The sequence below is a fragment of the Bombus fervidus genome, chromosome 5, assembly GCF_041682495.2.
Source record: "Bombus fervidus isolate BK054 chromosome 5, iyBomFerv1, whole genome shotgun sequence".
NCBI classification, from domain to species: Eukaryota; Metazoa; Arthropoda; class Insecta; order Hymenoptera; family Apidae; genus Bombus; species Bombus fervidus.
Genome location: NC_091521.1, coordinates 8,468,830 through 8,496,423, shown reverse-complemented (window position 1 = coordinate 8,496,423; position 27,594 = coordinate 8,468,830). Strand labels below are relative to the sequence as shown.

Genomic DNA, 27,594 nt, shown 5'->3' with positions numbered 1-27,594 from the left:
AAATCCTATAACACGCAAACCATCCTTGCAATGGATATGTAACTGCATGTTAGATTCAAAGTTAACAGATTACTGCGAGCAATACTCTTCTTATTTGTCGGCTATCTGGCTTGCCTCGCCAAGATAGGAAAAATACCAAGCGAACCAGTCCTGATAAAAGACCAAGGGGTTATGGTTAGATATAAAACCTTTCCTTCGTTATTCAAGTCTGCCTCCTGTGTTCTCACTGAACGTTCTACTTCTTAGTATGTAGCCTAGTTTGGAAAAGAAACATTCGCGTTTATAGCGGCTGTTATTTTGGAATACTTGATGTTGTTTAGGGTAAATGTAATATTTTTCTGTGAATTTTATAGTCTGGAATTTACATTTTTTAGTTTCGTTACCTAATCTGTTAATTAATCTTCGAATATTTAGTTTGGTTTTTATATATTTTCTGGAAAATTTTTTGACTCGTAGTAATTCTATTAATTTAAAAAATTTTTCTATATTTTTTAATCCATTATTTAAAATCTTTACCTATAAAACGATATCCTTTGTAAGTACGAAATTATCTTTACTGAGAAGATAATAATAGAAGATCAACATAATATTATTTTCTGTTTCATAAGAGATATATTTAAAGCAGTGCTGTACAAGATTTACTCGAGTAAAACAAGCTTTACAAGAGTAAAACGAGCTTTCTCGATTTCGCTTTCCTTGTCAAGGAAATCGAGAAGCTAGTGGGACATCCCTCAGGCATCCTATTCAAATCTCGTAAATCTTAAAATATAATGAGTTATTCTTCAAGTTATAAAATTAAAGCATCGATTGTTGATAATTCCTGGTAAAAAAAAAGTTCACTGACTGAATATAGGATATATTATGCAGAATGATGTAACGTCATAAAGGAGAAAAACGTGTAAAGTGTCACGGTAGTAAAATATTCAGATGTAGAGGGGAAAAAGCTACATAAAATACCCTGTATAAGACTTTAAAAGATCATGAGTTTTTGTTAAGGCACTTTTGTAATTGAAAACTTCCTTGGTATACACCGAGTCTGTTTTCATTAATACTCAAACGTTTTATATAATTAATTATGGTATAGTACAATCTTCGATTTTCTCGACATTCATAAATAATTCAACTTCCATCTTTTAATTCAATACAGTTTACGTGCATAGTATTATTAATAGGACTTTCTGCTTTAAATTAAGTAATTTATGAACTATAAAGCGATATAATAAATACAATATAAGTCGATGCCAATAATGTTCTTCCAATTAAATTCGTATCATAACTTACTACCCCACTACGTATCTCGCTATTAATAAAGAGTTATATGCATGTTTGTAATTTAAGCAAATTAAATCGCGTATAATTTCCCATAATGATCGAAATGAAGAATTCAAACAAATTAAAGTACCTAATGTCTCACAACCATTCCCATTCATCATTTAATTATCGAATTTTGTCGGAATACCATTCACTGTTACGTCAGTAAAATCTGACACGTAAAAAGTTCTTGAAAAAAAGAAAAAAAGAAAAAGACCAATAGCCGCGCTCCCGTTCGATCGAAATTTTTTCTGTCCGATAATCAATGATCTAGAATTGATAACATCCTTATTTACATTTCAAATAAAGCAACTCGCTTAGGCGCGGCTAACACGCGATTTGTGATAACTGGTTCCATCGAAGAAAAATCGCATCGATCGCGTAGCTAAGGACGCGCTAACGCAAAGTATAGATAAGCAAAATAACCCGAAACGTCGTTAACTCGAGCAGCCAGAATGCGGAAAATGGAAGGATGTGCTCAAACCAAGGCACAATGGTTTTCCCACGTGCACGAAGAGCAGCGGGAATAAAGGCTATCATTCCGCCGCGAAGCCAGCGATACCTTGATTTGTGTAACTTGTTATTAATAAATAAGTGCGTAGCCAGGCGTGGTAACAGCACGGGTTATTATTCTTTTCAGCGGTAACTGACAAGTAACAGCATCTCATAAACATTACTGCGCCATATTTCAGTCACGCACGCATTTATGGCGATTTTGTCTTGTACTTTACGAGTAGATGGCTCACCGCGATAGTTAGAGGGTATAACTGGACCCCTAAGGAAGTAGTTCGATTAGTGTATTTCATGGGTTTTTGCAAGTATTTCGTGTCTTCTTTCCTATATTCTTGCGACGACCCGCGTCGCGTGTATTGGTATCAACCACGGTCCTTCGACTACAAAGATGGGACACTTTTACCTCTTTTTATCGTTTACACCTGTAAACAATACGTGTTTATGGTAGTCCCTTGCAGCTCTTCGTTAAATTCTCTACTCTTTCTTTAAACAGGAACTGTTATTGTTTCATAGTGCCTTGTTAATCGTAAGATTTTGGAATAAAGGATAAGTAACAAATACTTATCGGCCTTGGCATGAAGCGCTAGAAACACCTCCTATAACAGCTAATGAATCATAATAGATTACATACACATTTGTCATTGGAATTCTAAAGCGTGGATTGCCAACTAAAACTAGTACCAGAAACGATAAATCAAGTGAAAATATTTAATACCAAACGATGTTAAAATATCTCGTGAAATATTTCTAATACATAAATGTCCACACGTGTAAGAAGAGTAGATGAATATAAAGTAAATAATTCCTATCTCAATCTTTGCCAGCAACATTATCTGAAGATTTACTTTATACCTCTACCGTTATTATTGCCAAAGGCTATGCTTTTACATATTTACAACACATTCGTGGGTACATTTCACATATACCCACTGAAAATGATAAAATGAACTATTTACTATAAGCAGTGCGATATGGAATGATATAATGCTAGTAACCACACCTTTATAGCATGTTAATAACTATTTTTCATTTTTAGTGCGTTATTTGAAATTAACTCGTAACTGGTAAAGCGAGGTCTATCAGAATCTAGCAGCTTTAACGTTTGTAATAATCGGGAAAATAATTGTCATACCTTATTGTACATATATAATAACAGCTGTTATTAAACAGTGCATAACATAAATAGTTTCTAAAGCAAGTAAGAGAACAGCCTGTGGTTCTTATGATATTATATAGAACACAATGCAACGACTATTGTTTCTATAATAAAGAAACGAATAAAAAAAATAATACCTATGCATTTTGCTTATACAATTAATATCTATTATTAAATATTAAAAATTCGTGAAAGATTTTATAAATGCAGGTATATCATTTTGAACATTTAATAAACTAATTCTCATCCGAAAATATATTTATTTTCATATCATTCACTTCCATTTGAGAAAAACGTTTTTCGCAGCAACTGCTTACCTGTACAGAATAAAAGCAGTCTCAGATAAATAAAGAGAAGTTAATATCTCATTTCATTCAAAATAAACGAAGAAGTTACTAGAAGAAGAAACGAAGAAGAAGCGAAGAAGACCTAACCTCCACAGCAGAAAAATTCTACTTAAATATACCAGTCAATAATTCATCCTGAAATATTCGAATGAATCCGCGATTACAAGGATAAAACAAAATCGTAAGTGGTAAACGATAAATCAACGGAAGACGAAAATTAGGTGCTTCCATACATAAACTGGCTTCGTGATAAGTGGAGAAATCTAAGTAGCGATTTCGAGATTCTTGCAAGTTGTATCGTTGGGATAACCTGATCTTTTTCGTTCCTGCAAGCCATGCATACCATACTTCAACTACGAATGCGTAAAAAGAGTATGTATATAATATATTATCCTAGCACACGCAGCAGCGAGTAATTACAAAGTTAAACGTTATAGACTATGCATCAAGGTAACTAAAAACTTGAGACTGCTTTAATATACGGTGGCTGGGATGAATTTAACAAATTGCAAAAATTTCCTAATAAGGTAAAGTCAAGATTCTAGTTGATAACGTTTCTGAAAACTTGTCCACTTTGAGACAGTAATCTCTGATTGGTAGGTAGAGGTTGCGATCAACGGTTTAATATTAGACCTCGTATTAATCGAGTACCCCTAGCCACGCCGAAATTATTGGGTCTTCCTAATTATACAGATATAATATACCACCGGACACCTAAGTACCGTGAGTCGCCTTAACGCTCGTTGCTCTCTTATTCAACCGCTGGTCCTTTAATAAGCGTGCTGCCGATAATGCTGAAAATCGCGGTAGCGAGACGGAGCAATGATTTATGGCGATGGTTTACGACCGTGCCGAGTAAATATTTACAGATGTCGTAAATTCAACAACAGTAATTAGTTGATGTATTCATAAATTTCTCCGATCGATTATTATTATGCTTCTTTGTGAAATATGACGATGTCCAGTGATCATTGTAACGCTGTTGCTACAAAAGTAGGTATTTCCTTATCCAGATGGTTAGCTTGATTCGTGAAGTTAGTTCTTCGAATGGCACATATTTTATCGTTCCGTTTATCGACAGTTGCCGAGTAATTGTAAGTAAGGAATCAATATCACCAGGGAATTAAACACAGCCGTTAGTGAATACGACGACCAAAAGGCGTAATGAATACTCAGCGGTTCTTCCTTCAGGACAGTGAAGAGGGAAGATAGACGGTAAACATGTCGGATGAAGAAAAAAAGGATTACATTATATTGGCTGAATGTGTCGATACGTGTACCGTACACGTGTATCCTAACCGTTTGAATCAGCCAGGAAAGCAATCTTCCTGGCATTCCCTGATGAGTATCAGACGGATTTCATTGTCGCCCAGCGTAACGAAGCATCGTCAGAGATCAATTGCCCCGTAACACTCTTTTCGCTTAACTCGATTTCGTTTCTGGGGCAATGATCGGCCAGTCCGGCACGATATTATGTCATTTATCTTCGTCGTATCTTCGGAAAGGCAAGCACCGGTGAGCTCTTTATCTGTTTTTCCCATTCCTAGGTCCCTTCGTGCCAGGAGCTGGCAGCTGGTACGGATATACATGTCAGTTCAACCTCGTGCCTTCTCTTCCACCTCCGTTCCTTCGTATTTCCCTCCCTTTCATACCCTTAACAATCCTCCCTTTTCCTTTTTGCTCGTTATATTTTTCTATTGATGATCAGCTTTCGATAAAACCTCTCCATCAACCGCATATAGATCTTTTCTCTTGCGGTTACTGGCATCAGTTTAATATTTTTTAAATAGGTCGTTGCGCATCTTCCATAACGTGGTCGTATTTATGATTAGAAATTTTAGGCCATTGTGTGACAATAAACTTTACAGAAGAAGATATGGTGGATGTCTGGGATCAGTGGATGTCGATGTCTCTTTCTACAACAATTTATTAATTAAGAATATCAGTGAATTCTTACACAATAATTTATTAATTAATAATATTGATGACTATTAGAGACTTCTATTGTACATACAGCATTTTCACAATTTTCTATTGAATTAACCAATCAACTATCATGTAATTTGTAAACTTCACTTTTATTACTTATTGCTACTATAAATATCATTGATAGCGTTTACAGTAAAATTTCTCTAATAATAGTAATTGAGAATTAGCTACTAGCGAACTTTATTACACAAGTAGCTTTAAAAATTTTCATCGGATGGAACATTCATCTGGCGTGTAATTTCAAAACATTTTCTGTCAGAAGTGTTAGAAATTCATTATCGTTATTAATTAATAACTTAATAATTAGCAACATTTCCCTAATATTAGTTCCATTACGCAAGAGTTTTCTGATCGGATAACGTTGCTCAAGAGCACCTTAATCTGGAAATACCATAACTAAGCAGCTTTAAATCCATATAAACAGCTGTTACAGTTCTCCTGAAATCCTAGCAATCCTCCAGAAGTATCTGCTTTGAACTAAATATAGACAAGCTACTACTTATTTGTCATACTGATAAAATAATTAACTTGCAAAAAATTTATTTATATTAATACGTAATAGGCACCGCAAATTTATTAGTAGGTACATAAGTACTGGTACATATATTTCACTTATCTTTCACGCAGAGACTTCCAACCATCATAAATCGATGAAAGTTACGCGGCAGCTGCATCCAAAGTAACGCCAAGGGGCCTTTTTTCACGTTATAATTTACCTTAATTTTGGGCTTTTCGAAACAAAAAGCTGTTAAAAGGCTACTGTTACATGCTTATCTCTATCAAGGCAAGTTAATTTCTATCATATTCGATGCAATATCCTCATATTATATTCCTATCAGATTAGCATAAATCTCTCCTTCCGATGCACGTCGTTGCACTTAATAATCAAGTAGGAAGTTTTATTAACCGATAGATTTATCTCCGCTTCCTGTTAACTCTATAAGTTCGTCTAATGATTGAATTTCCTTCATTCTTTAATTTTTTGTTTCTAAAAAATATTGATCTAGATAGGAGTTCTAAAAAAGGTCCAGATCGTTCTGTCATCTATTCCAAGCATTCTGTAATTATTTTAAATGCACGACAGACGTATATAAACTGCGTTACTATTTTGATATATTAAAGACTATGTAATCATAAATGTTATAGTCTAAGTTTATTGATTTTATTCTAAAATTTTCGAGAGTCAAACGGCTTATATGATTGGAGTTCATATGATAGAAGTTCACGTATTGTAGTTATCTCATTGTCTATCATTTTTCGTTCACGTAATAGAAGCCACATTCAGATACGCGAATTCAAAGCAGAAATTCAGTTAATCGGACATTAATCACAATCTTGTTCCAACAAATGGAGTTTTATATTACAGAGTAATTTCGTTTCTGGAATGTTCTTCCATGTACCTATGCAATTTATTTGCTTCAATTTCTCTCATTCCTTCTATCAAGCCGTTCCATTTGCAGCTTTGATTTCTTTTTTCTTCTCCTCCCTTTGCATAAAACTAGAAAAAAGAGATAGATGGTTGCCGAACGGAAATAGACCTTTTAGCGTGTATCGTACGTTAAGAATTAAAAAGGGGCACGGTAAAAAAAAAAGCAGGAAGTTTGCTCGCCACCGCTGGTGAACTAACTCTAACGTAGGAATAATGGAGCACCGTGCGAGGATGCAGCACATCGATCTTGAGTATAAGTATTCACGGGATTCAACGTTGCACCCAACCACTGCTGATGTACCCAGGAAGCCTTACATAGGTGGTGAAAGTGAAGCAGAATTTCGCACAAGCGGTGCGAAACTTTAACGGAGAACCGCGCGGAATTTCGCTGCCGTTTACTAAAACTGTATGTTCAATACACTCGAGAAAACGTTCGGAGGACCAAGCGTGAATTCGAATCAAATATGAACTCGTAACCGTAACGCGAACATGGGTTAAGTAAGAGAATTTGTGTTACAGCGGAATTCATTGTCACGATCGTTTCGTTTGATCGTTTATGGCAACGTGTATACGTTTGCCTCGTGCTTCCAGATTTTCCTGTTACAGCGCTACCTAAAGCGCTTAAACACACAGATATATACATTGCTTAAGGTACTGTGTATAGCTACGTTTATTACAGATTTAATCGCAACATTTGTATATTATTTCGTTTATAAGTAGGACAGTTTTAATCTTTTCATTATTAATCGTTAAATTTTTATTGAATATTGAAATCTCTTTTATATGCTTGTTTTAATTGTGTTATTCGACGTTTTCATGTTTGATTTCATTGTATATTGTGGAATTATTGCGTATATTTTAAATTGTATAGTGATTTAATTGAAATATCTACTGCGTCGAACCACAATAAATGTTGTAGAAACAAAAGTTTCTTGTAAGTATGCGAAGAAATATTTTCACGCATAAATTCCAGAATATAAAGAAGAAATCTTGTAATTGATTAAAAATTGTATATAAATACAGAACGACAATTAGATTAGATTACATCATACAGTACATTATGCAGACAAGTGGATTACATTATATCCAATTAAATAACAAAATAGAGAATAACCAGTAAAATGTGCATATAACGTTCTTTTAAAATATTTTCACATCATTTACTAGAAAAACCGCAAACATCTAAATCATAAAGATACTTCCTAGTACACCATTTATAATCCACTGTATCTCTACTCTCTGATTTCATCAGATTCCTATACTACTACTAGCGGCCACACATAATAATAAACCTGCGGGTGAAATAATTTCTGAGAAACACTCTCAGAAATGCTTCCGCGAATCCTGAATACTGGAAAAGATGTTGATTATCAATATATCTGGTCGATAAGGCGCTTTGACACCAAACAGGAACATCCTGTTCGCGCTTATCGGTCGTATCTCGAAAAACCTAGCGATTTTATAATTCGATAAATCTACATATCTGTAATAATAATGAGCCGCCTTTCACATACAGGTTTATCCGAGCCGTGTACGCATTCGTGTATGCAACGAAGGTACAAAAGAGGAGCCTGTGAAAGCTGCTTACGAGCGCAATGACGTGTCACAGGCGTTGCTTCTTTACGACGATAGTGTTTGTGGCGACGTTTCGCGTCATTTGCCGTGAGAACGACGCCGATCTAATCATCGTACGTATTGTCATTCTCGTACCCTGCAGCCCGTAGAGTCACCGGGAACTGTACGTCAATGAGCGCGCCATTAGGCGCCACTGTTCGTGGCCGAGCAAGCATTCAGATACGCGTCGCTCGCGGCCACGTAGATTGATGGCAGAGATACACGATTGTCTCGATAACCGGCGGAATTCCTTGCAGAATTGTCGCGACTCCTACGCGTCTATGAATTGCTCCCCGCGATCGCTCACTTCCGTGACTCCGCCGCTAAATACACCGGAGAAAGTAATCGCCATCGCGCTATTCAAACTCTTCCGCGGATGTTCGCGGGCCTGTTCGTTTCTTTGCTTCAATCCAACGCTAGAGTTACTCGATTTTCTACACCGTTCCCTTGATTGCGTTGCATGCCGGACATATAATAGAATCATGCAGATGCCCCGCTTGTTTTATCTTCTTATTGATATATGTACGCATTTGGCGCATTTACTGGTTCTTACATACAGTGAGTATTATAAAAAGCACTTGCGTACTATTGTTTTTATTGTAGCATTTATATGCCAATTGGTTAATAATACTAAACGTATTAAATTTTGTAGTATTTTTATGTTGCTTCTAAGAATTCGATAATGCCAGAGGAAAATGTAGGACATGATTGATGAAAGTTTCATTGGAAAATAAGTGAATGTGAAATGCATGTGAAAATTATTTTTGTACCGATTGTAGTAATTCGAAATAGTTGAATAGGAATAGATTATATTGTTTTTGAATAATCTTTATTTGACACTTTCAATCTATCTGACAGATAGAATGAGCATTATCTTTCGTTGATAATTTAATGTTACATATTTTCGTCCATTATTATGCATAATCACGTTAGACAAATAAAAACGACGGAAATTTATAATACAAATTAGTTGGCGATTTAAAATGTTTGATAATATAAATGGTACTGCAAAATATAAAACATTAAAATTTGTTTTAAAAAAAATTTGAAGCAAGTAGAATCTTTACTTTAATACATTTCATTAGTTCTAAATCGTATACACGACAAAAAGAATGATAAACGAATTGTAAGGAACTGTCGACATAAACCTACCATTACACGTCACCAGGTAATTGAAAGGCTTGATTTAAGCATGTTCTTAAAATCAGTAGCCCGTAGATTAAAGGAAGCAAATTTGCATAGCTGTACGCCATTAGGAACAGCAGTCATTAGCGATTTGAATAATAGGAAGCGTTTAACTTTCACCAAAGGGTATGTTGACATGCCAATCTCTCGTAGTAAAAAGATTGTATACAGTAAAAAGCAAAGGAAAATTTGATATTTATTTGATAGAAAAGAGAAAAGAAAGTTTTAAGAAAATCAAACGAAGCACTCGAGAATGAGATTCATGGCTCAATGCGTGAAACATTGCAGAGTTCGTTATGCTATAACATCGCTATTCTTGGCGTGACGTTGGTAAATTGGTATTAATGGAAGGATATATATCTACGTGTTGTGAATGAAAACGTGGAAGAATATGTTGAAAGTAATTATTTCACAAAATAATTGCTTCTGAATAAAATAATCTTTTTGTAGTGCAGAGTTATAAGTGCAGAGAACGAATTTTTTGAACAACGCAAAATACAATCTGTAAATTGAATATTAAAGAATTCCGACTATAAATTCACTATAAAATTCGTGAAATTTATATCATTAAGATAAGAAAGTACAAGTTACGAGTTAAACGAGATAAATTAAGATTCTTTACTTTTACAGCAAAAATGTATAATAATAATAGAAGCTATTACGAGAAAGATTTTTGGATATGTACATATAAATGAACTTTATTTGGTATTTATTTAATTGATAAACTGAGGCAAATGTCTGCTACGATCATACGAGATCTTTGATCACTGAATTGCTTAAAATGACAGAACGTATCAAGCTGAAATTCATTGTAAACTCATTTGTGGCGTGCATCCAACAGCTTTCCGAATCAATTAATTCTGACGTAAAGGTAGTTAACCCTGCAACGCTTTGCGCTCCACATTCAGTTAAGCACGAATGTTTACTACGATACGATTTGCAAAGACATCTTTGTTGGTTAATCTCGTAATTTGTAGTTATTTCTTATACCTTATCTTTTACCAAATACGATAATTATATGATACAATTATATGTATTTAATTATAATTATATGTATTTTTATATTTGCAGAATGAATACAAAAGAAGTGATAATAATTAATTTAAAGTAATAATATGTTATTCGTAAGAGAACTTCAAATGATAATAGTTAAACACAGATTTCTAATTTCATTATTATTTTTATATTCATCTTCAAAGCTAAACTGTAACAAAATTTTCTATTTTTCTAAATAGGATACCGAAACGTATGAAACGTGTATATCTAATTTTTCTAACATTAATACCGTACAACAATATCTGAATTTCGCCCTGTGTATTTGTTAGTAGAAGCAAAATCATGTTTGAAATTATGCGCTTTCTTACGTAACCGTAGCTCATTTAGCTTATATAAACACATGGACGGTGATACATATATAATGTAACAAATATTTTCACCCTGATTAAATGGCAACGTGTCAGTGTAGATGAATTACATGCATAAACAGAATCGTGAAATTGGTTCCTTTTTATAAATTACTGCCTATAAAGCGGTGTCCTTTATCTTATAACATAAAATAGGTATATATACTTATTACGAATATTATTCTATATTTCAAGGTAAATTTATTTTTAGCCATTTAATATAATCATCGTATTTATTTTCTAAATTACGGTAAATAATATACATGTTTTTTGAGTTTAGAATTAGAAACAAGAAACGAAATTTACGCAGTAATATTGAAAACCAATCATTTTATACTAAGGTTTTTCTTAGAATGTTAAAAGTTTTATTATTCGTTGAAAAACAGATTGATAATCAGTATTACTCTATTAATACTCGAATAATTTTCAACTTGGATCAGTTCCGCCATTAATGATATAATACACTGAAAAATATTAAGATACAGTGTTTTCATAAAAATCTAAAATACATTGTGCGAACGCGTCAACATGTTGCTGCGCAATGAAAGATTATATCTTACGGTTAGGTGCGTTAAGATTCTCATTTTGCCGGTGCTGCAAATTTATCGCCTTAAGGCATCGCCTACGTCGACTGTGTCAACAGGTGGTGCTCATCATTTTGCACTGACATATTACAAAGGAGCTGCTAAGTATGATAAAAGACGCATTGCCAAAGAGTAAATTGACCAGCTCCTGCCTGTCAACCTGCTTCCCCTTTAATACTTATAAAACAATGTTTCGATAATCTTTCCGCGCGATAAATCATATTTTTCAATCATTCATTTTAATACACGTCTTGACACGTTGCGCGTAAATCAGCCGACTTAATAATTGGCGGTTGCATATGAATTTGGTCTTAGCCACTGGTGATAACTCATCTTTCCTATAATATGAAAATTAAAAATAATTATAAATACCGAAATGTAAGGAGGTAGGTGCTTTCGCTCGTTAATTATTATAATTTATAACATTTATAGAGATTTGCGATGAAAAAGCTGTTAGGAAACTGGATATTATCGGTATCCTGCACACTTATGTTTTTGTGTAAGAACCAAATTTATGATACAAGTTTTAGCGAATAGTTGAATATGTTATCAGCGTTTTCAGATTATTAGATTATGTATTACACTTTGGTATCGTGACACGTCTATAGTGTCTGAATAATAATAAATATATAGTTCTTTTATGCAAATTACAGTATGGAATTCCTAACTACATATTATAACTTTTATGCTGTGAACTATGGTAAGCATATTTAGCCCTTTTGTGTAATGATAAGCCATGATTTTTTAGACATTTTCAATGATCTGAGAAAAAATGTTCTGAATAAAAGTTTGACAATACGTTCGAATATAAAAAATTCCTAAAAAAAACTGCTTTTCTCCAACCAAATATTATGTTTTTCACTATATTAAATACGCATTGGAAATAACTATTTGTTTTTATAATAAATTCATATTATAATATGTAAATTGAAATTTTTTATTTGAAGTTCTAAGTCACAATCTTCTCTGCAATTTTGTTAATTATTTCGCGTTCCACCGGATAAATGAGGCGCACTTATGCTACAAAATAGGCGACGCTGCTCTTCCGATGCTTTTCTTTCCTTAAGTGATCCCCCGGCAACAATATCCTCTTTCTTACAATCCTTGCGCTCCGCATAATCCATCGCCCCAAGCTGAAATCTGAAATCCTTGGTTGCTCTCCTAGCGAATACGTTTCACTTGCCACTTCCCTTCCTCATTCTCCTATAATTATTTGCCACTGGTTTTTATAAAACATCGACGTTTATGTATTGATCCATAACAAATCGAGTTTTTTTCTTAATTATTCAACGATCACTAAAAGATAAGGCATACTGCACTATCAAGATAAGATTGATTGTTGCTATTGTCGGAACAAAACTAAGTACATTAGACAAACTTTATTCATTATCGTTACGAGTAAATCATCAAAAAATTTATAAAAGAAAAACAAAAAAAAAGAAAAAAATAGTACTAGAGAAGAAAGAAGATTATAAAAGAATTAATTAATGTCTTGCTTTTCTCCCCTTATCCTAACGCAAATAACTAGCGAAGTTTCCTAAAAAGCAAGTGCAATTATAGAATAACACTTGGCGAAATTAAACTAAATCGATTGAATAATTGTGATGATATTACTTGGCTTTTTTCTTTTCTTCGGTTAACCAATCTTTTTCGCGTTTCTCCCAGCTATTTTTTCTGGTTAAACACTAGCACATTCGCCATAGAAGGTGGGTGGGAAAAAACAGACGACCAAATGAAATGTAATGCAATGAAAGGAAAAGAGAAACAAAGGGGGCAGCCATAGAGGCAGAGTAACGGTTAGAAACGTCGTTCGAGAAAGCTTATTTCCACACTCCTTCGGCAAAAATGGATAGGTCTCCTTTATCACACTCGCAATACACACCACGTAGGTAGCTAGTTTCGCAAAGGTATCTTGGATAGGGAGACACTTCGAAAAATATCGTTGTCGTGGTTGGTTGTCGTTGCTGGTTGTCGTGGATGGTGCACTGCCTGCGGTGACGACGGCGGTCGCCGTGCACAACGGGCGATCGTCGCGACGCACGTTTCTCCTCTAACACTTTTTCTCTCTTCGACATTGTTGTTTCCTCCTATATGAGTCCGCCTTCTTGTCAGAAACAGAGTTTACTTACTCATAGGCATATCGATCAAGCGTCTATGTACAATCGATTTGCTTCTTTCTTTTTTCTCGTTTGTAGAATTAACTATTTACCACCTATCTATCTTACATTGAAACTTATTAAACATTTCTAGCTGTTTTTAGCGATTTTACTTCTTTAATTATTGACCCTCTACTCAATCCGCAATTTTTCGCCTGGATTTACTTGTTTTTGCTATCGATACATACATGTCTATCACCGACTTTTCTTTCTTTATTTTGCTCTCGGACAAATATGAATATCCGCGCAAAATATACCCGCATGTAAGAAAACTATTTCCTAAAGAGTATCATTTTTTATTCTCACTATAGATACTATAGATCGGCAAGTGCTACGTGTCAATGTACAATTTGAAATAGTGTAATACTTAATGTACTAATTAGAACATGGAAAAGCAGGAAATGTTATAAAACTTCACTTTTATTCAAAGAGTGAATGTTTAATATCCTAGTTCATGTGGAAACGAGGTTCCATAAATTTAACTGTGCTATCCATAACATAGGAATTAATGTCTTAATTAGACACTAGAAAAGAAAATAAGTACGCTAGTTCTGTAGCAAAAGCACTAGAACTTTAAATGTTCCCATTTGAACCAATTGATTTATATGTTCCTAGAAATATAAAATGCAAAGTCTAGTATCTTGTTCTATTTTCTATTTAATGTAAATATCTATTTTCGTCAATCATACGTTTTTAGCTTATGTGTACACGTTTCATAAGCTATCCAATATTAGGTGGATTACAGTATCAACAGGAAATATTCATATACCATAAATAATTAGCAAGAGCTTCGTTTTATTACCTGGAATTTCATAATACAAATTGAATTTAATAAGTAGCAAATTATATTAAATTAAATATTAAATTATTAACGTTTCCCATGTATGATATCACCGAACTGCTATAATTCGGAAGAAGATGATTATACGTGGAATATGTGAAAATACAGAATACTTTTGGAAGCAATCGTATGAGCGTAGTACGCAGAACGCAATTACTTCGGTAGAGAAATGGGAGTTATTCCCAACGATTTTTGCATTAATAGAGAACTTTTATTGTTCATCTTTCATTCTTTGATATGTGATTACGAGCACCAATACAAGTAGGTTATAACGATATCTGATCGAAGCATAAGTGAGTCCGCGCATAAACGCCAGCACTCGATGTGACTTCGATATCGATTTATTCAAAAATGAAGTTTCAAGTGAAAAAAATGGTATTCTACATTTTCGTTTTGTCCTTCTATTTAGAATCAAGCGCATGTTCATGCAAATGCATATTTTTATAGAATGCAAATAGACAAGGGAAATCTAAATTTTAATTCGTTTTTCGACTAGAAAGATTATAAAAATTTGTGTTGTGCATTTTGCATTTTCTGCATATGTATGTTTAAGAATTTAAGCGTATATTCATACTTGCATATGCATTTAACATGTATCTAAAGTCTACTAAGAAATTAATAAACTTCTTTGTTATTACTATAAAATTACGCAATGTTGTAAATGAAAAATAAAATTATGTGGATTATCGATAAATTAATCGAACGACGAATCGCAATATCAGAATACTTATTTATTTTACAATGTCAATATCAGTCGAAGAGTCTTTATCATAGTTTCATCAAAATCAAAATCAATGTTGATTAAGAAATGACAGCTTCTAACTATAAAGTACGAAGTACTTCAATTGATATACATGTATAAATATCATTTACTTCTCGTCAGCTGCGTACAATATAAATGAAATATAAGAGCGTATAGGTACAAGCAAAAATGATATGGATGTCAAAAAATAACACCGGAATGTTTTTCTCTTGGTCAGTTTTTCTACGTTGCAGTATCAATCCATCATATTGCAAGTGACCTGGTTTAGTATGCAGAACGTTGTCAGCAACTGAACTCGAAATTTTTACTTTGACTATAGGTTTTCGTAGGTTTATATATGTATACGACAACTTAATCATTGTTCAGAATAAAAGATCATGACTACACTGCACATTTTTATGCATTTATGGGAAATTTGAAAGTGAAAAATGCATAGACTACACATAATTTACAAAAATATATGAAATATCCAGTGTAAATAGTGTAATACTCTCTATAATATTTAGTAAGTAAAATACTTTTCTCTCTAGATTTCATTTCTTTAAATCAAGTATATTTATAAAAATATAAATTTACTTTAAATATTTTCGGTATTTATGATACATAATTTCTTTTCTACTATGTAATATTAGAGGTAATAAATTAACATATCTGTGAATCTTACAGGTTAATTTCTTCTTTGAATCGCGTCATATTAACAGTTTTTTTGTTTAATCATAGAGCGACATTGATATCTGAAAATTAAGAAACATTTATCTATCACGTTCTTTTCTTGTAATGTTCGTCTATATCCACCATAGATTTTTTCCGGAAAGTTTCTCAATCGACATATAAATTTTTTAATCATACTTTTACGAATCCAATTTGCCTTTAGCACATCATTCTCTCCGTTTGTACTTGACCTTTATAGTATTCCAAATATACAGACATTTTATACCCGTTTCTCGACGCACTATCTCCGGGCGAAGTTTTACTCGAGACGCAAAAGGTATGTCATTTTCAGCACGTTTGTCCTCGCATAGAAACACCCTTTTACGATTCTACGGAGCCCCGTGAATCACCCTCGGGAATTCAGGTTTTATAGACCTTTTGCTGCATGGGCAAAGCCGCTCGGACCAGAAAATTACGCGCCACTGTGTATTTCCACATTCAAATGAAATCTTTAGCGAAAGCGGTGCACGCCATCGTTGATTTTCGCGTATAGGGTGGTCCGTTGTCGCTTTAATGCTTCCGTAACTTAGCGGTTCCAAGAACAAAAGTTGTTCTTTAACAAAAGATACACAAAGAGAAAAGTATCGTATTGCGGTAATAATATCTTTATAGGCAGTATTCTCGAGATGTGAATGTTACGTTTATTCTTTCATTCAACGGAATGATATATCTTTTTTCGTTTTATGATGTGATAGAGGTTTTTGGCAGGATATATGTAGGAACGTAAAAATGTGACAAAAGAAAATACGCTCTCTTTGTGGTAAATGATCGACATTCGCTGATTTCGAGATTTCGAATTTATAGAGTTTTAGGAATCGAAAGACGCAAAAACTAAAATGTAAGGTTTTAAGTGAGCTCTTTTTAACAGTATAATATATGTTTATAAATATTATAATATATATAATATATATTTATATGATTGTATAATATATATGTAACACTACAGATTGTTATCGAAGGGATTACAAAATAGATTCTAATACAATCTTGGTATAAGTTAGCTAATAAGAATTATTGTTCAGGGCAGATTGCATCTTTTGTAATTCTAACAAGTTAATATGTTCCATGTGAATTTAGAATACGACGAGCTGTAGCAGATGACACACTTGAAAATTGGATTTAACAGTAGAAAAGTTGCAGGAAATACATCCAAGTTCATGCCTTAGGTCTACTTAAGAATGCCATTTGCTCTAAATCTGTGGATAAAGGGGAACAGTTAGGTTTTTCATTTATGTATATGCGTAACACTTGGCTGCAGTAATGAGAAACTAAAGTCTCGTATTGAAGTTACTTCCCCAGCACGAAACATTTCCACGGAATTAAATTCAACGACGACATATTCGAAATTCGAATTATTCGAATATTCGAAAAATCTGGTAATAAAAAAGCTCAAATACGTATGTAAATAAAATCATATAACCTTAGATAATAATAAAACAAATGCATTATGCTTGATTTTATCGTTGTATAAACTAAATAAGATACAATTACTTACAATTGGGTACAATTTCTTCCATTTTTCTTGAATGATAACTTCTAACTTAAAAATGTTAGAGTATTTCTTATTTCTTTCAAAAAATATCCAACATAAACCATACCGACACATACAATAGAAATTTGTTCATCAGTGTAATTTATCGATAATCATTAGCAGAATTTTCAAATTAGTTCACCAGTAAACAAATAAAAATCCATATTAGGCGGAGATGTACCTGCGAAAATTGTGGTATCCGAGCGGCCTCTTTCTCCATTTTCTCTCATTTGACGAGACGAGACTGGTGAAAGACAATGATATTCAGTCATCCTAATTAAGACCGTGTCCTTCACCGCATTATGTCGATTCACAGCGGCGGATGAAACGAACGGAGCCACGACAATCCTCTAGCACATATTTACCGCACGCTACCGCGCAAAAACAATAGAAACGAGAAAACAGAGAAAACGGTATGACCGGCACCGCAAAGGATGCCGTGGCCAACTCGAATCAACCACGTCGGACATATTTGCGTGTACTTTCCTGCCTCCAGAGACAGCGAATTCACCAGACGAGTGAGAAACGTGTGCGCAGTTCGCTTACCGATATATACCAGTCATGGGAAACCGGTGTTCTTTTATAACAGTTAGCCGGTGGTCGCAGCGATTCGATCAGGCTATTACGATCTGAAAACGCGATCTGAGATCCACAATTGACCTCAAAATGACGCTCGCCTCGGAGCAGTCAGTTAATACATTGCATGTTGTTTCGTGTAATCTTTGTGATTCTTCTTACCTCGTTGTCAACTTTCCAGCACCTTTATTCAAATAACCTTACTGTTAAAACTGTGAAATATAGTCAGAGATAAAAATAAATGAACAGGTAATAGAAGTATCAATGAAGTTTAATAAAACTACTACTAGTATTATATACTTAAGTCTATTTTTCATATATCCTTATAGAGATCGTTTAATGAGTAAGTGAAATTAATATTTATATTTTTGCACAAACAAGATGCGTTTAATGAAACTTCATTGATAATTATCTAATTTCACTATATGTCCACTTATTTTTATCACCAACTATATATATAATTTTTTAAATTTAGAAACAAGCTACTAATTCCGCCGACTTTAATCTATTGTAAAATCCGGAAATCTCTAAATTGCAGCCGTCATGTACGACGAATTGCAAAAAAGTTGCGTTGATCTAATCAATCTGTTACACTATGTCTTTCAGAACTGTGGTGACAGCAGTTTCTTGGCATCCGCACGGTGCCTACCTCGCATCGGTGGACAAAGCAAAAACGGTGACAGTCTGGGGCGACCATGTTTAACGGGACAAACAATCCCGGGATAGACGATTGTTTCACGTACGAAGGTCAGCGCGTTCTTTTGTGCCGAGACGGACGTTTGTGGAATTGAAAAATGTAGATGCAAGCTTTACGCGCCATAGAGGAGAAATATCACAAAGGACACGATCCGGCATGTGCAGGATACTAAAAATCAACGGTGTAGGTTTGGGCGCGCAGGCTGTAAAGAGTACCATTTCGAGATTGTACAAAGCGATGCTACCGGCGATGAAGCAAATTTCAGCCACGGTAGAGATTATTGTACATAAAACTGCCCTGATTGTTGCCCCCCCAAGGTTGTAAAGATTTCCTTTTTTAGGGTAATACCCGCGCGCCACGACCGTCGCCCTTTCTTCAACAAATTGAACAAATTATCGTAGTTATCATCTTTAAGATTCGCTAGATACACTCCTTTTACTTGTAAAAGACTATTTTTCGCGTTTCAATCGTCTGTGCAGGCAGACGCGATCGCTCAAGTTGGATCACCTTTGCGAGAAACGATAAAACACGGTTGTTTCTTTCCTGTTTCTGTTAGGTTACTGCATGCGAAATGTCGTTTTATCAAATGCAATTCTAGTCGCGTATTGCTTGTTCAAAACATGTTATTTAATCAATGCAAGTTTCACGCGACTTGATACACTTTCCCAGTGATTAATTGATTTCATTGTATTAAATTTAGAAGGATTGTCAGGGATCAAATGTTTGCTATCTTGAATAAACACAAGCGTCATGTCTGTAACAGTAATAGAGTTTCAGTGTTTTTATTATAAATCTTTCTAATGCTCAATACACGTAGTCTATGACCATTATACTCTTCTTTGACGTGGTCGCCAATTGAACCATCAAATCAAGGTACCACGTTGGTCAATCTCATCAGTAGAGAAGTAGAGAAAAGTTACAAACATTACTTTTTAAATTACCTTAAAATTTAGTATTATTTATGTCATCTTCTTGCAACAAGTAAAATTATAAGAACGCTGTTTGTTTCTTCGGAATGGAACATTAATCGTGTATCTATGTAATGAAATTGAGAAATTGTTTAAAAATGGAGTTGATTAGTTTGGCCTCTGCCAGGTTTAATCAACGATAAAACAAAATTTAATAGATATTGTTAGTTAGAAAATATTCGAGCTTCTAAACGAAAACATATCATATGCATCGATCTAATATTTTAGTCAGGCTATTTTCATTACGAAAACTGTTACTCGGTTAATTCTTACTTCGGCTTAATTTCTGATTCGTCTGTAGTCGATCCTCCCTTCATGACTAATCACAGGTCACGTGCAATACACTCTCTTCCTCCTTCTCTATCTTTCCTTTTAAGTAGAGAAAATTAAAAAAGTCTCATTGTAAGTGAAGTCACAGAAGAAGCTTGTTAATTGCCGAAGCAACCGTGAAATTGAGTCTTCTCGAAGTTTTCCAATGTCAGCGAGTTTCGAACGTTTTTATCGTAAGTCTGATGTAGGATGCAAGAGGATGTACTCATTAAGTGAAGAAGCACAATAAAGTTCTAATATTGATACTGAGTATATTGCATTATATAAATTTTATTCGATCGATGATGATGTATCGAACAATATTACGTTTGTCTCAATCGTCGAATTTATTATAATGGTGAAGAATCTATTGATTTGTATGAGTCATTTCACATAAGATATATAAAAACTCGCAATACTTGTTAATAATCTACTTAATTGTATAGTTCATTCAATGCTCCAATTTCGTAGCTTAAAATAACGTGTTAGGTTTAAAAATCAAATGAAGCAAATAGACTGATATCAATAAAAAATGCTTCTTATGTATTGCAATTTGAAAATTTTAAGTACAAACTTTTATCATTCAGAATTATCTCTTATTGATCCATGAATTTTTTTTATTTGTTCTTGATTCTTTTTTCGTTAACGGCTCGATTCAACAATGTGGATTTTCTCTGGTATTCCCATTTAGTATACGATTTTTAAGCTTTCCATGTTTCTTCCTTAACGATCTGAAAATTTTTCTCAAACCATGAACTTAATAGCGAGCTATCTCGAAACCAGATGAATACAATAAATATGCACGATACCTTATCCCACCTCGAGCAAAGTTCTTTCTCCTGAAATTTTCAATTAATCCGAAACCTTATTACTTGTATGTATTTTTAACGTTTTAATCTTAATTTTATAGATTTTTATTTAATTTTGCAGAAAATTCATTAAAAAAGTTAGAAATATAGTCTGAATATATTGAATTAAATACGAAGCAAAAGCTTGTGTTCAATAAAAAATATTTATCATAATGTTATTCCTACATTATAGGAATTTTACATGGTAATTTAATGTTTGGTAAGAGGCTATATTTTAAACTGCATTTTAAGCGTGAAAGCTTTATCTAGACTTATAGAATTTTATATAAATTATAGTCTGAACTCTATCAATAAAAAATACAAAAAAATTGAAAAGAAATAAACGGATATGTAATTTCACGTGAAGTGACTCATACATTGTATTTTTGTGGTTTTCGTTTCAACCGCGAACACTCTTTTTGTGTCACAAATTTACGCGTTTACTCATTGCTCCTTAGTTCGTGCACAACAATTTGAAACTGGTCGTGACCGTAAATTGCACAATAGCTGTAAGATTTGTAAGTGAATGCTTTTTAGGAGTATACAGGGCCAAGATCGAAGGGCTCTAAGTATAATTTAGCCTCTAAGGGCTTCTATAGCGTAACTATAAGAATTTATGAGTCATAAATTGTAAGGAAAGTTTGCCAGTAAAACGCGAAATGCCAACGTGTATAGCTTTTCATATTTTTGATACGTATTTTTGTTAATTCGAATACACAAGTAAACGAGACATTGATATAATAAACCACGAACGCGATAACAAATTTCTTTCCACTCTTATTTCATGTTTCACCAGTTTAAAATACTTTCACCTGTTTTTAAATATTTTTCTTTTCTCAGAGTCCTTTGATCATCGTTTAGTATAAGTCTATATTAACACCGTGAAGAAAATAATAGATTCTGCGGATAAGTTAGATGTTACATATAGATTTTGGTATAATATGCATTGAATTATTACAATTAGTATTTCTTTATTATACAGGTAACCAATACATCATGATATTATTTTCTAGCGTTTAAGTTTTGCAAACTGTAAGTTACTACTCTACTCGAACATATGATTAATTTCGATATGACTATTCATAATTTCATCGGTTTACCTAATTGAAATTTCATATAATAGCATCGATTAAGTTTGCTGCTTTGATCAACCACCTCATTGATCTCAAAAGTGTAGTTCATAGAATAATACCGATCAAACGGTTTACTCCGCTAATATTTTTCTATAGAGATAAACCGATGAGCATCATGTAGTTATATCGTTTATAGCGTTTGATTTTTCGAATAAGTCCGTTCTTGAAGCAAATTATTATAATTGCGTCCAACTTGTTACATAATTCTTTTCCTATTGTACAAGCAATACAGTGACACACATGTATTCTGTTATTCTTATTCACATTTTCTCCTACACCAACTTCTGCGGAAACAATGTATACACTGCTCGCAATATATTATACATATTAAACGTTTTCTTCTTGTATTTTTTAAAACGTGTTGCATTTTTAATTAAATCCGTATTCTCCATGTTAGATAATAAATTATGAAATAAATGGTTTTACATTAAAATTATTAAAATTTTTGTTTAAATTTTCATATGAATCTTGCTTGATTCCTGAGTTTTCACGCACAATCTATTACTAATTAAATTAGCAAAATTTTATGAACCACAAGTTACAGATAACAAGTATTAGTGAATACCCTTACAGCAACGAGTTTGATAATAAAATGAATGGAATTTTCCAAGTAAATTTTATAAATTACTTATGTTATTACATTAAATAAATTACCTCGTTACAACTGTTCTATAATATGTGATGAAAAATTATAAAATCTGTTAATTTTTGCGAATATTATCATGCAGAAGGATACTAATCTCTATGTCGAAGTATATGTATATTAATTTCAGTAATAATACACAGTTTCAGAAATATTGCGGTTTCGTGCCTGAATTTTATACAATTCTTCCTCAACTTGGTATTTGTACAGCGCGAAAAAGGTTCCTTTGTTACGAACGACAAAGATTCGCGGAAAGAGTTTTTATTTGAAGATGTTTATGGATAAGTAGCAAAGATCCGAGCGCGCAGCGCATTCCTTGTTCCTTTTAAAAAATTCCAAATGCACCATCTGTACTCCGAGAAAACTTTGATTTACCACGAAATGAAAGGTTCTTTCATACTAAAGAGACAAGCCGCATCATACTTTATCTTTTGTCTTTTTCCTCTCCTTCCTCCCCCGCCCCTTTCAAAATAAGCAACCAACATTTTAAATAGACCGTCGTTTGTAGTCGGCGTAGTTTTCCCCCTCGTGTTTTTAACAAAGGAGTATTTCTTACAAATTATAAAACTTCGAAAATTCATGTCACGGAACATCTCTAGAAGCGTAACTTCAATTTTATTTAAATATGGTTTAAACAAACATAATATCGAATCAAGTGTGTAACAAAATGTTCTTTCTAACTATATTGGTCAATGATTATAATATCGATGAATGAAATGCCCTTTCTAAATATTTATTAAATACGTGATAATTATTTATCTTAATTCTGCCTGAGTTGTATCGTTGTACATTGTAATAAATCCGTAAAAATGTTCATGTAAAGATATTTCATATTTATAATAAATAAATATATGTAATGATATATAAATATATATATACATTATAAGAAATAAGATATACATATTTGTAATAATTCTTTGATAATGCTTCCTGTACTGAATAACATACGAAACTCCTTTATACGAATTCAACAAACTGATGTTTCACTATGTACGAAGTATTAAAACGAATAAATTAATGTTTTATTACATACAGATTGTTAAAATTAATAAACTACTAAAATATAAAAACAGACATCTTTTTACATTTAAAATTAGGAATAATTCTTATAAAAGTCTGATTATAATATGTCCTATAATATGTCCCATCTCATGTTATTATGTATCTTTTTATATGCAGAAAATTCTTAAAAAGTTGCAAACAGATAAAAACGTAAATAATCCCCATCCCAATATCTTTATTGTGAAATCTAGATCATAAGATTGTCTTCCACAGATTCACATCTAGAAATATTTTCCACCGAAGTACCTTCAATTTTTCGCTCACCGCGTAAGTTCCTAAAAATCGCACCTCGTCAAACCAGTCCATTACTTTTTAATTAACTCTACTCTAGAGAATGGCGACACATACGCGTCCTCGATGCCATCATTCCCTTTCGACGCGTACGTGTACGTATTCGCCGAAAAGGATGATAAGTCTGCACACGGAGAAATCGCGTACTCACTCTCGGGGATGTGTGTACTCGTACGTGCGCATGTATCAAGATCCCTTCACAGAGGTCCACGATATAACAGAGCGTGTATCTGACAGTACCTAACGTGCTTTCGAAAGCGCTCATTAGTCACTGAAATGCGGTCGCGAAGTGACAACTCGTACGTGGAATATTATACGGTCGAAGAACTTCCGCTGTGTCGTATCGCGCGAGCAATGCGCGTCCTCTTGCGCATGCACCGTTCACCGTCTCTCTGTTTCTAACTTTCGCATTATACGCCCTTTGTCCGCGATTCGACAGTTTCGACAGTTTCGCAATGGAACGTGAGAATGCGGCGCCGCGGCCAGGGGAAGCCGCTTGCAAACGACGTTAAAGTTCGATCGGTCGGCCGCATCTGGGGCCACCGAAATTTTTCTCTCGCCCTCGCTTCCCTCCGTGTATACACGCGAAAGGATACACGAGTGCGCAAAAGTGCATACCAGCTTCGATTCCCGTGGTTTAGCGGCTAAACACTCTAATCAATTGTAAATCTTCACCGAAACAGTTCGAATCGAAAGAATTCGAACAAAAGATTGCACCTCGTTTCCTTGTAACGTATCCTTTAAGTGTTTTGCCGTACGTAATACGGATAATATATTAAATATCCGAAAAGAATACTTGTTGTTTTATACAAATTTTACTATCGCGCCAAATAGAAAAGGTACATAAATGCAAAGATACCTTTAGTGTGATAAATATCTACTTAGGAAACAAGTTATAATAGGAAGAAAATATTATTATATAATTTGCGATATAGACTTAAAAATATTATCTTCTATTCAAAATTGTAGAGGAGATTTAAAAATTAACAAAAAGAAATCTTAAAATATACATAAAACACATATATCGATGTTCAAGTCATAAGGAAGATGAACACCTTGTCGAACGACTAATAAAAATATTTCTGTCTGTAGTAATAAAAGATGTACAATATCCTTAATTTAATATACACTTAATTTTCATAATTTTCTTCGAAGAATCTCAGCTAATTACTTACATTAATCTACATTAATCTATAATAGCGAGATGAGTCAATAAATACCCTTCTCGTTTCCATTCTCGATTCCATGACATTAAAGATTGAATTTTATTTATTTTTTGAAAAGAGAACGATTAGATTCGCTTGTAGTTTCCTTATGGTGAATTCTAATCGTATAAGATACACGAGAATTGATGAAATTTGGAGGAATAAAAGCTGATTATGATAAGATAATTTGAAAATTGATATTTGTCTGGAATTATCGTTGATCTACACTACTGAACGTAGATACGGTGACTTGTACTCTTACAGGTATGTGTTAAGTTGACTGTAGTCAAAGTATATACTACGTAGGCTGGCTTAAACTTACTATACAGTATGATGAGTTGGATTTGAGTTGGGTTAAGATTAGAACCGCGTTAGTTCTACATTAAGTGTAAGTTAGTTTTGCATTATGCTATTAAAGCGCCACTTCACCTTGTTTAAAGGGATTGAATATAGATCTAGGAAGGATGAGATATATAGTTATCTTTGAGATTCCCTTTAATATGTATGTAGATCTTTAAAGTATAAGACAGAGAATTTGAAAAGAAAAAAGATTTTTTTGGTCCTATAATACAAATTAAATTAAAACTCATTCAGTATTGCCTATAAAATTATATTTATTGTTTCACAACTATATAACCCAATAAAACAAAAGACTATCCATTCAGAAAGCACACAAATTAGAAATTACATGAAAACCTCAACCTCCACTTTTTTTACTTTTACCACCTGTTATACCAACATGTAGCACTGTACGTTTCTGCACTTCATTTTCTGTTTCCCTTCACACACTTTATAAAGACTTAACGACATCAGCTTGATTTTCTACTTCCCTTGATACTATCTTCGTGTGATTAAACGCGCTCCGTAATTTTATTATATTTAATATACAGAGTGGCACTGCTGAAGAAAGATGCCACAACATGATTATTGTTGCACGAAGTCTATATGTCGCTTCCAGCTCGCGGTAGTTTGCCGCCAACGTAATGAGCAAGAGATTAGGAATTCAAACGCAAAGAGGGTCCGTATAAAGGAATCAGAAGAGCGACTCACACTTTGGCGTAGCTTCGTGAGATCCAAGTAGCCTCGTCTCGTCTCGAGGCAGAGGGGTTGCGAACATTATCGGAAAATCCGACGGAAACGTCGGTCGTCAGGGCCAGGTAAGAGACTCGTGAGCAAGTTTAAGCACGATGTTTGTCCACTGATATAGAATCAGCTTCTGTGAGATCCGAAATGCTTTCGCGTTCCATCACACGGAAGTACAAACTCCTTTGCTTCGATATTTTGACTGAACGTGTCTCTTTGGGTGTTCTTGCAAAAGATTCCTTCCTACTGGATTTAGCAGGAATCTCTCTGCATAAACTGTAAATACGTCGTCACTGAATATTTCAGTTTGTTCGAATATTTAGGTCTTTATTTAGAAATATTTGGTTTGGGAAATTGTTTATTAGATTGCTAGAAATTAAATAGTGTTCCATATATTTGTTAAATTGAAGGAAAATAAATAACTTATTATACGTTTATTAAATTGGAAAATATATGGTCAATTAAAGTATTCGCTGCTAGTGACGCATACGTTGTGTTCATTGAATTACTTAAAATTTAATTGTCAAATTACAAATAATATTACTAGATCGTTTTAAGAAAAATTAGTTTAAACAATAGGCAACATAAGGAACAATGATGTTAAAGCGAATATTATCATATAAATTAAAAATATTTTTGATGAAAAAGATACATTCGATAGCTCTTGGAAAAGAATTATCCATTTCAGCATCAACGATTCACAACAATTCATTGTGATAGACTTTCGCTGCTTATAATTATTTTTGAAGAATGAGAAAGAGAGTGAAGCTTGCAAAATATCATAAGATATCATGTCGGTTTCTGTTAATTCCTTGAAATCGACACGAACGTTCTATGAGCTTTGCCGACAAAAATCTCACGTAATTCTTGTGTGTGTTCCGAACGTAACATATTGTAATATTGAAATATAATATAATGTATATTTAACTATCTTCGATCTGAGTAGAAGTGAAGCGAAGTTAGAATTTAAATTAAATTTTATTACAAATTCACGTACTCGTATTATATAATCTGCTCTTATTAAGCCGGGTTTGTAATCCATGTTACGAGTATGGCTTTATAAAATACAAGAGTTTTACACATTTTTATGGAAATTTTTTAATTATCGTTGGAATATTATGAATTAAATGATCAGTATTTTGAGTACTGGCGACATAACATTATCAAATGTGTCCGTATGTAGAACAGTTCAGTTATTTATTTGAAGCATGTTTAATACGACGAGAAATATCGTTGGAAAGTGCAC

At 33.5% G+C, this 27,594-nt stretch overlaps 1 protein-coding gene across 2 annotated transcripts in view; it reads left to right on the top strand.

The window, feature by feature from the left end:
* Positions 1–22,309, top strand: part of LOC139987549 (autophagy-related protein 16-1-like) — a 197,426-nt gene extending 175,117 nt beyond the window's left edge. For both annotated transcript variants that reach the window (XM_072003926.1, XM_072003925.1), the window contains one exon: positions 18,716–22,309. In XM_072003926.1, coding sequence (XP_071860027.1) covers positions 18,716–18,812 — 97 coding nt within the window. In that variant the 3' untranslated portion in view covers positions 18,813–22,309. The remainder of the gene's footprint in view (positions 1–18,715) is intronic.
* Positions 22,310–27,594: the final 5,285 nt, after the last annotated feature.